At 49.3% G+C, this 15580-nt stretch overlaps 3 protein-coding genes and 3 pseudogenes across 6 annotated transcripts; 4 read left to right on the top strand and 2 right to left on the bottom strand.

Annotated features, from left to right (window-relative positions):
- Positions 1-2920: 2920 nt before the first annotated feature.
- H257_05626 (hypothetical protein) lies at positions 2921-3607 on the bottom strand (the record flags this gene model as incomplete). Its single annotated transcript, XM_009830557.1, has 3 exons — positions 2921-3013; positions 3066-3400; positions 3589-3607. 3 exons carry the CDS (start codon positions 3605-3607, stop codon positions 2921-2923), a joined length of 447 nt encoding a protein of 148 aa, XP_009828859.1.
- A 1143-nt stretch (positions 3608-4750) lies between these two features.
- Positions 4751-4822, top strand: H257_05625 (annotated as a pseudogene). Its single transcript has one exon. The product of its transcript is annotated as a tRNA-OTHER (tRNA).
- Positions 4823-8427: 3605 nt separating this feature from the next.
- Positions 8428-8499, top strand: H257_05624 (annotated as a pseudogene). The gene has a single exon. The product of its transcript is annotated as a tRNA-OTHER (tRNA).
- Positions 8500-9792: 1293 nt separating this feature from the next.
- Positions 9793-9864, top strand: H257_05623 (annotated as a pseudogene). The gene has a single exon. The product of its transcript is annotated as a tRNA-OTHER (tRNA).
- Positions 9865-11552: 1688 nt separating this feature from the next.
- On the bottom strand, positions 11553-12516 carry H257_05622 (glucosamine-6-phosphate deaminase). Its single transcript, XM_009830556.1, has one exon. It carries the CDS (start codon positions 12457-12459, stop codon positions 11644-11646), a length of 816 nt encoding a protein of 271 aa, XP_009828858.1. The 5' UTR covers positions 12460-12516; the 3' UTR covers positions 11553-11643.
- Positions 12517-12893: 377 nt separating this feature from the next.
- On the top strand, positions 12894-15297 carry H257_05621 (N-acetylglucosamine-6-phosphate deacetylase). Its single transcript, XM_009830555.1, has 2 exons — positions 12894-13799; positions 14312-15297. The coding sequence occupies exons 1-2, from the start codon at positions 13093-13095 to the stop codon at positions 15237-15239; spliced, it is 1635 nt and encodes a 544-aa protein (XP_009828857.1). The 5' UTR covers positions 12894-13092; the 3' UTR covers positions 15240-15297.
- The last annotated feature ends 283 nt before the right edge of the window (positions 15298-15580 follow it).

The following is a 15580-nucleotide window of genomic DNA, read 5'->3' as shown; positions in this document are numbered from 1 at the left end:
GACGGCTTCTGCCCACCAACGATTTGGCATGTTGGCGTGGGCGAGCATGGCCAGAGCCATTTCCATCAAGGTACGATGCGCCCGTTCGGCGACACCGTTTTGCCATTGGTTACCTGCGGATGAGGACTCATGTTTGATTCCCATAGATTGCAACAAGTCGTCAAGCGCGCGAGACGAGTATTCGGGGCCGCCGTCCGACCGAAACACTTTGACCTTGCGGCCGGTCTGGCGTTCCGAGTACGCCAAGATCGCCTCCAAGTTCGACTGTTGGTCGGCGGCTCCAGTGGATGACACGAAGCGGACGATTTTGAAGCCGGTGTTGTCGTCGACGTATACCGTGTAGTAGCGGCAACCGCCGGCGGACATGGTAGGTAAAGGTCCTTTTGTGTCTGAGTGCCAACATTCCCCTGGTAGGAATGTTCGAGTCCCTTGCTTGGCAACGGTGACGCGGTGCATTTTGGCGCGTGGACAGTCCATGCATGGATGTGCCATGTCGCGAAGCTGTGGCGGCAGTCCAAGACCGGCCTTAGCGCAGGTGCGTAATGCGTCAAGGGGTAAGTGCCCGATGCGGTGGTGCCATAAGGTGGCCGTGTCGTCGACGGTAAGGTTTGCATGATCTCGAGTAAAAGTCCCATCCAAGACGTATAATCGTTGATTTTGGTTCATGGTAGCACGGGCCACCGGTACATTTGAGTGCAAAATGGTGCACATGTCGTTGTGGAATTCAACCTTGACCGCCTTGTTCGCGCGCATCAAGGCAGGGATTGACATAAGGGTTGTTCCCATGCCGTCGATCAACAACACGTCTGTCAAGGTAAGTACCTATGAGGTTGGGGTGGTGATGTTGAGTTTTCCGATGGTAGTGGCGATTGTAACGCCGCCGTTGGCGACGATGACCTGGCGGTGACAATTCCGCGTGTCGTACAGGTGCGTGGCGGCGCCAGTCATGTGCGTCGAGGCGCCAGAGTCGACGATGATGCGGTGTTTGATGGCTACATGGGCCCCGTCACTAGCGGTGTAGGCCTCGTCTGTGGCCGTGTCTGACGTGGTCGCATCTCCGGATGCATCATGTTGGTTCGCGGCCATGGATGCGGCCGCCGCGGTGATTAACGGGTTAGTCGATGTGGTCGTCACATCTGTCGTTGGCGAAGCAGTGGACGCCAAGCCTCGGTGGCGTTGATGGACGTCCATGGACATGCGTAAGGTCCGGATAAGTTCAGGGTCGTCAAATGGCGCGAATGGTGCATCGTTGATGTACGTCTCGTATGCGTCATCGCCCAACCATGGAAGGTAGGAATCGTTGATTATCATCTCGCGGATGTGGGGGGTTCTGACGGCCCGCATGTCATAGGCCATGACGGTGTAGCGGCTGATGACCCAGCCTGGGAACACTTTGATTGTTGCCGGGTCTGGGATTGGCTTGGTGGCTAGGACTGCCAAATCGTCGCGGCTCATGAAGTTGGCCATATATGGCACACCTTTGATGGTGACCATACGTCGGGGTCGCATCGATGGGTGCCAGGCACGGTCGACGTATTCTTCTGGCTTTACGAATTCGACGCGATCGAACTCATCTTGGTTCGATGGTACCGCTGTAGCGGGGGTGGGGATGGGGTGAATAGCGGGAAGACTGTCTTCCATGAGGTAAGAGTCGCCTTTGCCTTCTTCGTCCATGTTTTGCATGTCTTGACCGGTTTCTACTGCAGAGAACATGAACACTGCCGCGTTGGAGTGGTCTTCTTTGGGTTCTTTCTTGCCGCTGGGGTTGCCATCTTCGCGTGCCTTTTTACGGCATTCGGATTGCCAATGACCTTCTTTTCTACAGTAGTGGCAAGTGCCGCTCTTGGTTCCATTGTGGCCGCTTGGGCCTTTGCGGTTCGCGCTGCGGCCGCGTCCGCGGCCTCGGCTGCCTTGTCCACGGCGTCCGCTGGCGGTATTGTTGCCGCGCCCGCCTTCAGCGTACAAGGTACGGTCTTCGTTGGCATGCCCTCGTGGCAACTTGATGGCGCCGTTGAGTACGGCCGCCTTCCATTCTGCCTCAAGGGCGATCTTTGTTTTCGTTACCGTTTGGTCGTGGTCTGACCCGTTTGATAGGCGGTCGACGATGTGGCGGAAATCCCACGGCATAAGCGCGAGCAGCTTCACGACTTGGTTAGATTCTGTCTCCGTGGCGCCGACTTCGTGAAGGCGCTTGACCAGCGTTTGGAAGCGATGGATGAAGTCAGGTAAGGTTTCTTGGCGCATATCTCACGACAGCAGCGCCCATTCCATGGCGACTTGGATCCGATCGATCTTTGTTGTAGGTCGGTGGTGGATGGCCAGGGCCTCGTACGCCGTCTTGACGTTGGCCGCGCCTTCCACGTGACGATACTGCCCTGCCTCGATCGTCTCGATGAGAATTCCAAAAGCCTTTTGGTCGTCGAGGTCGGGCGGGTTCGTCGGGCGTGCCGTGAGTTGGTCAAGGATCCCTTTGGCCATGAGGCGGCCTTGGAAGTATGTCTTCCAGTCACGGTAATTGTGTTCGTTGAGCTTCATGGCGTTGGGTGTCGTCATGGGTCTTCCTTCTTGTTGGTTTTGCCTTGCGTAGGGGTTGGGCTCAGTACCTGTTGAATTGATGGGATGCGACTTGCGGCTTGGGAGCAGGCGGCTTGCGTTAGCGAGCGACTTACGAACAAGAGAGGAAATCGGAAAGTGATTAAGGAGTGTTAAGCTAATGAACTACTTCAACACATATATCCTGTTGTTCTCTTCTGCCTACGCACTTGAAGGTGACCTAGCGCCAATGCCCTTGATGGTCGCTGCATCTTCGTCTCTGGTGCAATGATGTAAGTGTGCAATGCTGTCCTGGTGATAAACATTGTCATCCAGGGTTCAAGTTTGCGGTATCCGGATGATTCCGTTGCCATCAACATACCGAACTTCAACAGTTGTGCTCCTTCATCGCTTCGCCCATGGAGTCGAACAACAGCGCCACTCCTGCTTCGTCGATGCTGTTTCGGGCGGACCATATGACCTGGGCAAGGCGGTTGGTCAGCTGTGGGTGTCGCTGCAAGAATCGCCGATACCAGCCACCCGTCAGGGATCCAAGAGGGTCCAAGCTTGACCAAAATGGTATAGTGGCTAGTTGGGTAACCTCGGGATTGCATCCCCGAAATCCATGCCACCAGGTCTTCCTCACATGACTTCGCGAGGGTTGGTTTTGGTCCACGGCGTTGGACGACGACTTCCTTGCCGGGCTTGATGAGTCTAATCCTGCGCATGACAACTTCGTACGGAATGTTGGCAGCGTGAGCGACTTCTGTCCCACGCATTCCACCAACGACCTCCTGGACTGCTTGCTCCAGGTCTTCGGGCGTGTACCGGCGCTTCTTGCCGGGTGGGCGTGAAGACGAAAGTGTCACTGACAAAGTGTGATTATGTTTTGCAGGTTTTGCCGCCAAACAAAATGGCTTCCTGATTGGTGGATTTCGATACGACTTTTATTGGCACATACCCCAACAATTGGCATTCTACGTTAGGTCACGCATCCTACTCCATATTGCACGCCTATAATTGGCTGAAATATACATGACCTCAAGACATGATCACCGCGATGCTTGCACTGCATCTTTGGCGAGGTTAATTGTCACCATGTTAATGCAAGTAAGCGGAGTGAAGTTGTTTCTTTGGCGAATCATTTGCACTGCGCTACTGGTGCAGTCTATTGGTTTACGCTGATTTCCTATTCATTTTTGTGGCTCATTCGCTCTGAAAAATGCTAACGCTATGCTTGCAAGGGGTCAAGCGTTGTGAAATGACTACAGACGTCACAGACCTGCGAGCTACAGTAGTGTAGTCCCTGGTTGGGATGAGGCGGCATACATATTATGAAACATAGAACCCGTCAATCCAATAAATGCGACTTTGGCATGCATACATGTCACCGTCCGCCTCAACTGGGCACTCGTGTCGCATGCAGTTGCGTCTCGAATATCTCGACGACAATGACCTCACGTGGCACCAACGCTGCCTCTTGTCTCGTGCCACAAACTTGGTACCACCCACCGAGCTAGACGGCCCCGCCCCAAGCCCCCCCATCGCCCCCAAAAAGGGCCAATATATAGTCGCCCAATTCTATTTGCCGCTGGAGGCCACCGCAATCTTATATTTCGTAGTTGACTTCGTTAGGGCACTGTCTCTAGTTTGCCGCTGACCTTTGCCCGCTCAGTGATCTCAACTTTACTGCGTAATAGTAAACCGTGGGTGTCCCACCGCGAGCACTGCACGTACCGGTACCGCCAACAGGAGTTGTTTCGAGAATAACGTCCTGTATGCATTTCACAGCAGGACTACTAAGTCCGTACATGGCCCCGAATGCAGCTCATCACTTTGCACGCACACACAGAGGTACGTACTTCACAAGCATCGCATTTCGCGGCCCGCACCTAATGCTATGGTGCGTAAGTATACCAAGCCACAAAGCTAACTTTTACATCACACATCACATCACCTACTAAATGCCTATGTATTGTGTGGTCACACAGCTTGGGCATTGCGTCTCAATGTCCAAGCCGCAATGCTGAGTAAAACCAACTTGAAGCAATTTGTAGGGTTTTTCGTGATTTTACCCAATCAAATGCAGCAGGCCACCTGGCCTACGATTTCCGATGACAATACATTCTCGATTCTACTTCTCACTACCGGTACAGTATCTACTTTTCGTCACAACAACCAAACACAACTTGAAGTTGGTGGAGTCCACCCATGGGGAGGGAAAATAGCTCAGTGGTAGAGCATCGGTTTCTTAACTCAAAGGTCGTGGGTTCAATCCCCGACTTCCCCGGATTAATTCCTTCGACATGCGATGGGAGTCAGAGATCTGGCGTAGAAATCATGCACCCATTTACAATCCACTGCAAGTGGGAGTGTTAAGGAATATCTGGATCATATGTTGCATTGGCCTTGATATTCTATATATTGTATTTCATGGTGCAGTGGTTAAATGGTTGATTCTCATTAGCCAATCAGATCTGCCTAATCTGATTGGTCTCCCACTAGGTATATTCTATGGCTATGATGTGATTGTGGTGGACGAGGAGCTTACACTCCTCACAACTCAATTGCTGTCCCAACACACTGAACCTCTTAGTATGCCCCACCACCCTGCATTTGTGCTTTCTTTATTTTCTAAGTGTGCTTGCTTGCTTGCTTGTATCTGACAATAGTAGAAGCATACCTAACTATTTCATCGTCGAATAAGACGACCGTGCAGTGTGGGTCGTAATCGAGGTTTCCAAATTGGACACCGCCATTCGAAAGCCTTTCACAGTCGACGACAACGAGAATTCCAACCCTCCCTACCTGAAGTCACACCTCCTTTGAATGCGAATTTGAATGACTTTCGAGGGCGAAATTGACTCCACATTGCTTTTCTTGGACGCTAATAAAAATACAAAAGAATATAAATTTGCTTTTCACAATCGCAGGGACGCCCACCCGGCCCGAGTGTGAAAACTCTAGATGACCATGACAATAAGCATGCGCAGCACACCTAGTACTGTTGATGATAGCCGCCTTGAGGCGACCGGAGGGGGCCTGAATCAGCCTTAAGTTATGCATACTCACGTCATCAGACACAACGGAGGCCACCCTAGGAGCAGTGTCCACTCTCTGCCCAACCGCACAAAAACGCCTAACCACGAAGGGAGGTAGGACGGATGGATCAACGACACTCATACCAGGCAGATCCAGCGATGCAGACTTAGTACGAATAATAAGAACTTAAATACTGCACACTCACCCATTTAGGGGAGTCACCGGCTCATATCCGGTGGGTTTTTAGCCCAAAGCCACACTATGCCCCACGCTAGAACACATCACACTCCCAGCCATAACCTACGTAGGGTCTCAAAATCGAATGAAAAGCGGAAATTTCCTAAATTGACTCCCCCTAGTAATCTAGGGCGTATCTGGGCTAGCACACGCGGTGGAAGTAAGTTGTCAAACGTTATAAGTTCGCAGCGTGTACGGTGCATATCACCTATAAACTACCAACGTTTCACAAAATTTTCTTGCTGCTACTAGGATTTCGTTTTCATTTGTCAAAATTTTAGCAAATAGAGACGTTGAAGAAATTCTACGTACGGACGATCGGTTTACATCGGCGTCTATGTCGACGACCTCGTCATCATGGCTTCCACGAAGGACATGATGACAACAATCAAACATGGCCTGTCGGCGTGTTTCAATATGCACGACCTTGGTCCACTCAATTTAATTCATTGGTTCCACATCGTTCGAGACCGTTCGCAACAAACTCTCACGATCCACCAGTCCCAATGTGCGACCTCTATTTTCAAGAGGTTCAGCATGGAAATCTCCAAGCCTTCACCAACTCCCATGGAGATGAACCTCAAGCTCTCTGAGCCGATGTGTCCTCAGGACGAAACTGAGCGCACCTACATAGTGGACAGGCCGAACCGATCTGTCGTCGGGAGTATCATGTACCTCATGATTAGCACCCGAACAGATATGGCTTACGTCGTTCGGCAGCTCAGTCAATTCTCAACGAGCCCTGGCCCATCCCATTGGCAGGCAGCCAAGCGAATGCTTCGCTATATTCGAGGCACGATCGACTAGGGTCTCGTCTTGGGTGGTGAACACAATGTGACCACTCCGCTGCACGCATTTGCTGATTGTGACTACGCTAAGCGTTGACACTCGTCGTTGCGTCACCGGCTTAGTGGCATTCTACTGCAACTCTGTGATCTCATGGATCGCTAAGAGGTTACGTAACATAGTTCTCTCGACCACCGAGGCAGAACTTATGATTCTGTGCACAGTAGCACAAGAATGCTTGTGCATCAAGCTGACAGCAGGTGAGATGGGTTATCCCATCACCACAGCTACTACCGCCATGAGGAGAATCAAAGCACCGTCCAGATAGTGAACAACTCTAGTCACCATGGACACACCAAACATATCGATGTGTGCTACCATTTCATCAACGACCTCGTCGAACAACAAGTGTTTCGAATCGAGTACTCAGTTACACAACTCCAAGTCGCGGATATCTTCACCAAACAATTAGACATTACAACGTTCTGCGCACTGCGCAGTAAACGAAGAGTGGGGCAGCTGCAGCCCTCCGAGCCCTTTGGCCCACGCCAAAGAGCATAAACCCCGGCCTCTCAGCCCATAACCAGGCCCGTCATGTACGGAAGATGCTCCAACCGTGACAGGTCAGTCAACGGGGGGTGGCGGCATCCCGGTGGTTACTTGATCCATCCGATCTCTTACCCAGCATGTCGTGTGGAAGGACCAATTGATAGGGACCCGCTAAGAGGGATGCCCGACGAGCTTCGTCCCGGACATAAGACGGTGTAACCAAAGCTGGTTACGCTCACTGAGTCTAACCGCCAGCCTCTTGCTGCACTATCGGCACCTGATTCCGGTGACAGTGCGTGGAGTTTTGGGAGGTAGTCAGAACACCCTATTCTGTTATGAACATAACCACTGCCCTGAAGCCTCAGGGAGCAGCATTGTCTGCCGCTAGTAGGAGGTTTTTGTGCTTTGTAGAGGCTTTTCCTCACACAGTACAGATAGCCAGCCATATCCACGGTACATCATTAGGATATCGTGTCCTGATTGGCTAGCCATTAGCTAGTCTGTCGAGCCTCTAGAGCCAGTTGTTCTCACTTGTGACTAAGCTACTTCATCATCCGTTTCACCCGCAACCACCCATTGTTCCCCCTGGCTTTTGCATCTTTGCACTGAATTGGCCAAGAAATAGATATTTACAGTTAACCAAGCGATATTTTGCATTTGCGAATTGAATTTGGGCACAGGGATGGATGGTCACTCGGACATACCTTGATCTTTATATGAGACTCTTATCCGTACATTATATCCGGAGGTAATAAATGTGTTGTGATTCGAAAAAGTCGGACCGACCATCCGACGAACTTCTTATTGGCTAAAATGGAATGATTTTTAACTTCATGGAGTGATATATCCTTCATGATGATGATGAATTCAAAATTCGACTGCAATCTACACCCTACGACTACGTGTTCTAGCCAAGCGAGCAAACGTCATCAACTTCACTTGAGACAACCGGCGCCGGCGACCTTGCTCATATATAGGAAAATTACATAATTGAATAATTCGTCGAGCAAAATGGACAAGCGATACAACGATGGGTCCTGCATAAACTAATAAAACTCCTCACGACCTTGAGAATGCATGTTTTTGCAGCCTCATCACACACTCGTGCGATGAGTTACGAGACTTCAAAAGTACGGCAAGCTGGGGGAAATTGCATGAAACACCTTAGTGCTCTTCCTCGAGCTGAACTCGATTTGATTCTATCGTATTGTATGGTGATGATGAACTATGCACTGTCATTTCGTTTGAGGATCGTTCATTTCCCGCAGCCTCGTGTAAAGAGGGAAAATATCTCAGTGGTAGAGCATCGGTATCTTAACTCAAAGGTCGTCGGATTGATCCCCATCTTCCCTGGATTATTTCCGCTATGGTGCACGTCATCTATAAACTACCAACTTTTCACAAAATTTTCTGACTTCTATTTCATATTCATTACTCAAAATTGCAGCAAATTGAGACGTATAATCGACAGATCTCAATGTGGTGAAGAAATTCTACGTCTCAGATTCAAATTTTGTGATGAATTGGTCCAGAAATAGATATTTAACCTAGGACGAGCTTCGTCCCGGACATAAGACGGTGTAACCAAAGCTGGTTACGCTCACTGAGTCTAACCGCCAGCCTCTTGCTGCACTATCGGCACCTGATTCCGGTGACAGTGCGTGGAGTTTTGGGAGGTAGTCAGAACACCCTATTCTGTTATGAACATAACCACTGCCCTGAAGCCTCAGGGAGCAGCATTGTCTGCCGCTAGTAGGAGGTTTTTGTGCTTTGTAGAGGCTTTTCCTCACACAGTACAGATAGCCAGCCATATCCACGGTACATCATTAGGATATCGTGTCCTGATTGGCTAGCCATTAGCTAGTCTGTCGAGCCTCTAGAGCCAGTTGTTCTCACTTGTGACTAAGCTACTTCATCATCCGTTTCACCCGCAACCACCCATTGTTCCCCCTGGCTTTTGCATCTTTGCACTGAATTGGCCAAGAAATAGATATTTACAGTTAACCAAGCGATATTTTGCATTTGCGAATTGAATTTGGGCACAGGGATGGATGGTCACTCGGACATACCTTGATCTTTATATGAGACTCTTATCCGTACATTATATCCGGAGGTAATAAATGTGTTGTGATTCGAAAAAGTCGGACCGACCATCCGACGAACTTCTTATTGGCTAAAATGGAATGATTTTTAACTTCATGGAGTGATATATCCTTCATGATGATGATGAATTCAAAATTCGACTGCAATCTACACCCTACGACTACGTGTTCTAGCCAAGCGAGCAAACGTCATCAACTTCACTTGAGACAACCGGCGCCGGCGACCTTGCTCATATATAGGAAAATTACATAATTGAATAATTCGTCGAGCAAAATGGACAAGCGATACAACGATGGGTCCTGCATAAACTAATAAAACTCCTCACGACCTTGAGAATGCATGTTTTTGCAGCCTCATCACACACTCGTGCGATGAGTTACGAGACTTCAAAAGTACGGCAAGCTGGGGGAAATTGCATGAAACACCTTAGTGCTCTTCCTCGGGCTGAACTCGATTTGATTCTATCGTATTGTATGGTGATGATGAACTATGCACTGTCATTTCGTTTGAGGATCGTTCATTTCCCGCAGCCTCGTGTAAAGAGGGAAAATATCTCAGTGGTAGAGCATCGGTATCTTAACTCAAAGGTCGTCGGATTGATCCCCATCTTCCCTGGATTATTTCCGCTATGGTGCACGTCATCTATAAACTACCAACTTTTCACAAAATTTTCTGACTTCTATTTCATATTCATTACTCAAAATTGCAGCAAATTGAGACGTATAATCGACAGATCTCAATGTGGTGAAGAAATTCTACGTCTCAGATTCAAATTTTGTGATGAATTGGTCCAGAAATAGATATTTAACCTAGCGGTATTTTACATGGGCGCTTGGATATTTGGCCATAGGGGTGGCCGCTCAAATGTATCTTGATTTTTGTATGTGACTCTTATCCGTATTTAATATCCGGAGGCAGTTGGGACCTTTAACCCCCCACTCCAGTGATAAAACGCATGAAATCGGTATTTAACGTATCTGGATTTTGGGTTTAACTACATTAATTGCACGTTAAATAATAAAACCTCCACTCTTCAATTTGGCCAGTTGGAAGTGTTTAGATGAAGTGCACCATAGGATTTATTCGTCCCTCCCCTGGGGAATCCGGATAACAAGGGCTGCGTACGAAGACAAGGACCGATCTTCTTCGAAGTTCGGTCGAAGCACGAGGTATGAAGCGTTGAGCAAAGTAAAAACCGAATATTACACACCGCCCCTGGTATCGAAGGAACGTCTTAATACTTGATAATCCAAGCTCAATTGATCATAATAGTCAAAAAGTGATGGAATTATGTCGCGAAAACCAACTTGGACGTTGAGGTATATAAACACCGTTTAATTACGTTTTTATAGTTTGTATAGGCAACGTTTTACATTAGAACGCACTAGAAAATGATTACGTTTTTCGTCAAAATATCGTTTTTATTCCGTGCAGTGCAGCCTCTTTGGTCACACGTTACTTTTTACATGAAGTATTGCCTTGAGGGCTATGCGGTGCGAAGCCAAAGATTCTCCATGCAATGGTGATCCTAATATACAACAACAACTACGCCTCAATACATCGACATGACAACGTAAAAGGGCTTGGTAAATTAGTGACGAGAAGTTTTGTTTACGTTAATTGTATACAAAGGTAAGGTTATACTTCGAAATATTATTCTATATGTGGAATTAGTTTTTCGTCATCAAATCAACCAAGCCCTTTTACGTGGTCATGCCGATGTCTTGAGGTGTAGTTGTTGTTGTATATTATGATTGCCTTTACATGGAGAATCTTAGATCCGCACTACGTAGCCCTCAAGGCATACTACGTAGTATATAATACCAGTACTTCATGAAGAAATAACGTGTGATCTCACGGAATAAAAACGACATTTTCACACGTAATCATATTCCAGTGCATTACTTCGAAGTATAATATAAAACGTTGCCTAATAATGGATGTCATAGAAACTACAGTACTATTAATACTACGTAAAGTAGTATAATAGTGGCGCGGACTGTATAACGTTAATTGTACAACCAGGATTGTTCCGGATAATATTCGGATGAGGCTAAATCACACAAAATTGGATTAGCCAATACCGTAGGTAGTGTCGATTCGTGATTTACATTAGATTCGATTGAACGTGGTCCTGCAATTCAAACCGAATCTCCAGCCATACTGTATCTATCTTCCACGCAAGGAAGTAAGAAAGTGTCGAAGATACGCATCGGCTGCTCGATTTACAATTGAAAGTTACCACCGCTGGCCATTACAAAGCGTGTGACCCCTTGTTGCTTCAAACTTCCACCAGGAACCAATATATGCAGAGGAAATAGTTTAAATGAATTACGCCAACGCGTGTGTCATGTCCCTAACGATCGATATGGGTCCGTCCAGTGGGTCGGTATTTTACGGGTTATTGTCATGGAGCATTCGTTCGTTGGTTTCATGCAGGCCCTTGAAGTACTTGACGGTCTTGACCTTGAGCTCCAACGTGGCGTCGTCGTCGCACACGATCACCGACTTTTTGTGCGTTTGGATGGCCGAGACTGTCCACATGTGGTTCACACCTTCTTCGATCACCTTGTACAACGCATACGCCTTGGAGTGGCCCGTGATGATGATCAGGACTTCGCGGGCGTCCATGACGGTGCCGACGCCGACTGTCAGTGCCATCTTCGGCACCTTGTTGATGTCCCCGCCGAAGAAGCGCGAGTTGGCCACGATCGTGTCGTACGCCAGGGTCTTGACACGGGTGCGCGACACCAACGACGAGCCCGGCTCGTTGAACGCAATGTGACCGTCGGGGCCGATGCCGCCCAGGAACAGCTCGATGCCGCCAAAGTGAGCAATCTTTTCTTCGTACAAGCGGCACTCTTCTTCCAAGTCGGCGGCGTTGCCGTTCAAAATGTGCACGTTTTCGCGCTTGATGTCAATGTGTTGGAAAAAGTTGTTCCACATGAACGAATGGTAGCCCTCGGGGTGGTCTTCCGGCAGGTTCACGTACTCGTCCATGTTGAACGAGACCACGTGCTCGAAGCTGAGCTTGCCTTCCTTGTGGTATTGCACCAGCTTCTTGTACGCTTTCAACGGCGAGCTGCCGGTGGGGAGGCCGATCACAAACGGGCGGTTGGCCGTCGGCTTGAAGTCATTGATGCGTTGGCGGACGTAGCGGGCAACCCACGTCGCCACTTCTTCGCCGTCGCGTTGGATGATCAATCTCATGGTAGTTAGTGGGTAGTGGTGGTTGTGAAGTGTGAAATCCAAAATGGCCACCTCGAATCTATGCGCCAATAATATTTATTGCACATCTGTCCACTCACTCATGTCGAATAAAAAAATCACCTCGCCAACATTCTCGTGTCTCATAGCGGGTGAAACAGACTATATTTGACCTGACTATTGGACATATCTATACCTTTCCATACAAAGCTCAAGTGAAGGAAAAGAAAACATATGCATTTTAGCATTGCACATTGCCAAAGGCCGTCGGAAATCCATAGGTCGCGGAGGGATTTTCCATGGATCCAGCGGCCACACCGTGGGACGGTGACAAGATACATCGTGATAGTTCGATCTGATTGGCTCGAGGCGATTTTATCCGTACGACGGCAATATGCCGGATACACGACCCCATTCAATTTCCAAATGAACCGATCGATGGATGTCATGGTCACGTCGCGTACCAGATCAGGTGGGACGCGTAGAACAAACTTGTGGCGATGCGATGCTGCCGAGAGATTCCTGTAGATTCAGCTGTTTCTGATCGCGAGAGAGGGGGCATCCACATCATCTCCTTCGTGTGTCTCTGGTCTTTGTTTGCGAAGTTGACGCCATTTCAACAAAACCATCGTGATAATGTTGCCGCTGCTTGACGACACTACCCTCAAGATTGAAAACGTCCGCGTGCTGCGCGACGGCAAACTCGTGGACACGTTTCTCTGGGTCGAAAATGGCAAGATCATGAACCCGCAGTCGCGCTACTGGAAGGCCACGTCGTCCCTCGAGTACGGCCCCGGCACGATCGTCGACGGCAAAGGCATGATCGTCGCGCCAGGGTTCGTCGACATCCAGCTCAACGGGGCGTTCGGACACGACTTCTCGGACGTCGAGTGCACACCGGAGCAGATCCTCGAAGTGCGGCAGAAGCTGCTGTCCACAGGCGTCACCGCGTTCTGCCCGACCGTGATTTCGTCTGCCCAGGACACATACGCCAAGGTGCTGCACAAGTTCAAGCGCACGGACGACGGCCATATCGTGCACGGCGCCAACATGGTCGGGCTCCACTTGGAAGGCCCGTTCATCAACAAGCAGCGCAAGGGCGCACACAAGGAGGAAGTGCTTGTGGACCCCGAGGAAGGCATCAAGAGCCTCGACGAGCGCTACGGTGCCGAGTTCCTCTCCCGCGATCACGTGGCCCTGGTGACGCTGGCCCCAGAGCTGAAGGGCGCCTTGCCCGCCATCGCAGAGCTGCGACAGCGTGGCATCACCGTCTCGGCAGGCCATTCGTCGGCCAACATCCAACAGGCCGTGGCCGGCGTCGACGCTGGCATCACCATGCTTACGTAAGTGTCTGTATGAGTTGAGTGATAGGTGTTGATCGTTTTGCATGATGTTGCTGCAGCATTGACAAATGAACTTGGAGTTCTATTTTTTACCAGTCCAATTTGAAATGTGATGAAGCTGGCATGGGTGAAATAATTGACGAATTATATCGTTCATAGATGGCGTGATGTACATTTCCATATCAACCTTCTTCCTTCAGTATTCTTGGCCTTTTCAGATATTCCGTCATCCCTTTGTAAGATATTCACATTGAATCAAAATCCAATGTTGCTCTTCATATTACGTCAACATACAAAGGATTCAAAGTCGCGACCTTCATTCTCCCATGAATGGAATGTTTGACAATCGCCATACAATGCCCATGCATCGATATTTTGTGTGCTGTTTGACCAATGTCGCACTTGTAATAATTTTAATATAGAAATACCTAAATTTTGTTTACTAAACTATGGCCCAATCTTGTTATATCAACAACTAATGTATCTGATCGTCTAATGGTTCAAACACTTAGGCACTTGTTCAACGCGATGGCGTCGTTTCATCATCGAGACCCAGGTCTTGTGGGTCTACTGGGCGAAACTGGCCCCCGTCCATACTACGGGTTGATTCTCGATGGCATCCATTCGCACCATTCGTCGTGTCGGATTGCACAGGCGTCACATCCTCAAGGCCTGGTGCTGGTCACCGACTGCATGGCGGGTATGGGGCTGCCAGACGCGTCTTATGAACTGGCGGGGCTCAAAGTCGACGTTAAACACGGGCGCGCGTACCTCCACAACACGACCACCATCGCCGGCAGCGTGGTCCAAATGGACTCGTGTATCCGCACGTTGATCGAGTTCACCGGCTGCTCGGTCGAGTACGCTTTGGAAACGGCGACGCTGCATCCAGCGCAGTCGCTTGGCCTGACCACCAAGGGAACCCTCGAATTCGGCGCGGATGCTGACTTTGTGCTGCTTAACGACAAGCTCCAAGTGATTCAAACGTACATCGCCGGCACGCTCGTGTACGAACGGCCCGAAGCAGATGACGTGGAGCTCCCGACGGTGAAATCTTCTTTCCCGGTGGCCATGACCCATTTTGATTTGGACGATGATCGAGCGATGGACAAGGCCGCCGCGTCCGGCCAGCTCCATCTCGTCCAGCAGATGCACGCCCGCGGCCGCAGATGCACAGTCCACGCCATGGACGGCGCGGCGGCGAATGGACATTTGGACGTGGTGACGTTTCTCCATGCGACCCGCAACGAAGGGTGCACGACCAACGCGATTGACTTGGCCGCGAGCTATGGACATGTAGATGTGGTTAAGTTCTTGACCGAAAACCGCCAAGAAGGCCGCACGAATTACGCGTGGAAGGCCGCCAACGAACATGGCCACCACGACGTGATTGCGTATTTGCTGCAACACGGTGAAGGGGAACGAAAGGCGATCCCTTGAACCAACTAACTCGTAACGTCTGAATTAATATATATATATATGATGTTTAACATCACAAGATTGCGTTCACGTTAAAACGAATGGAATGAATAGGTGGTGAAAATCCGCGAAAGTTGTGTTGGCTCATGCGCTAACGTCGATTTCCAATTTAAGTGACATACTTTGGAGTTGGGAAATGTGAGGAATGGATAATTGAACAGGAAACACAGGTCTTTCCAACAAGCACTGAAACATCTCTTTTCACAGTATCTATCATGTCCTTATGTCCCATTTTCTAAGCAGAAATACCTCAAACGTAGGCGACAATTTAAGAGACATATTTTAAGCTTGATCGTAGTATT

The sequence above is a fragment of the Aphanomyces astaci genome, assembly GCF_000520075.1.
Source record: "Aphanomyces astaci strain APO3 unplaced genomic scaffold supercont1.10, whole genome shotgun sequence".
Taxonomy (NCBI): domain Eukaryota; phylum Oomycota; class Saprolegniomycetes; order Saprolegniales; family Verrucalvaceae; genus Aphanomyces; species Aphanomyces astaci.
The sequence above is the reverse complement of the archived record's forward strand: the minus strand, read 5'-3'. Positions and strand labels throughout refer to the sequence as shown.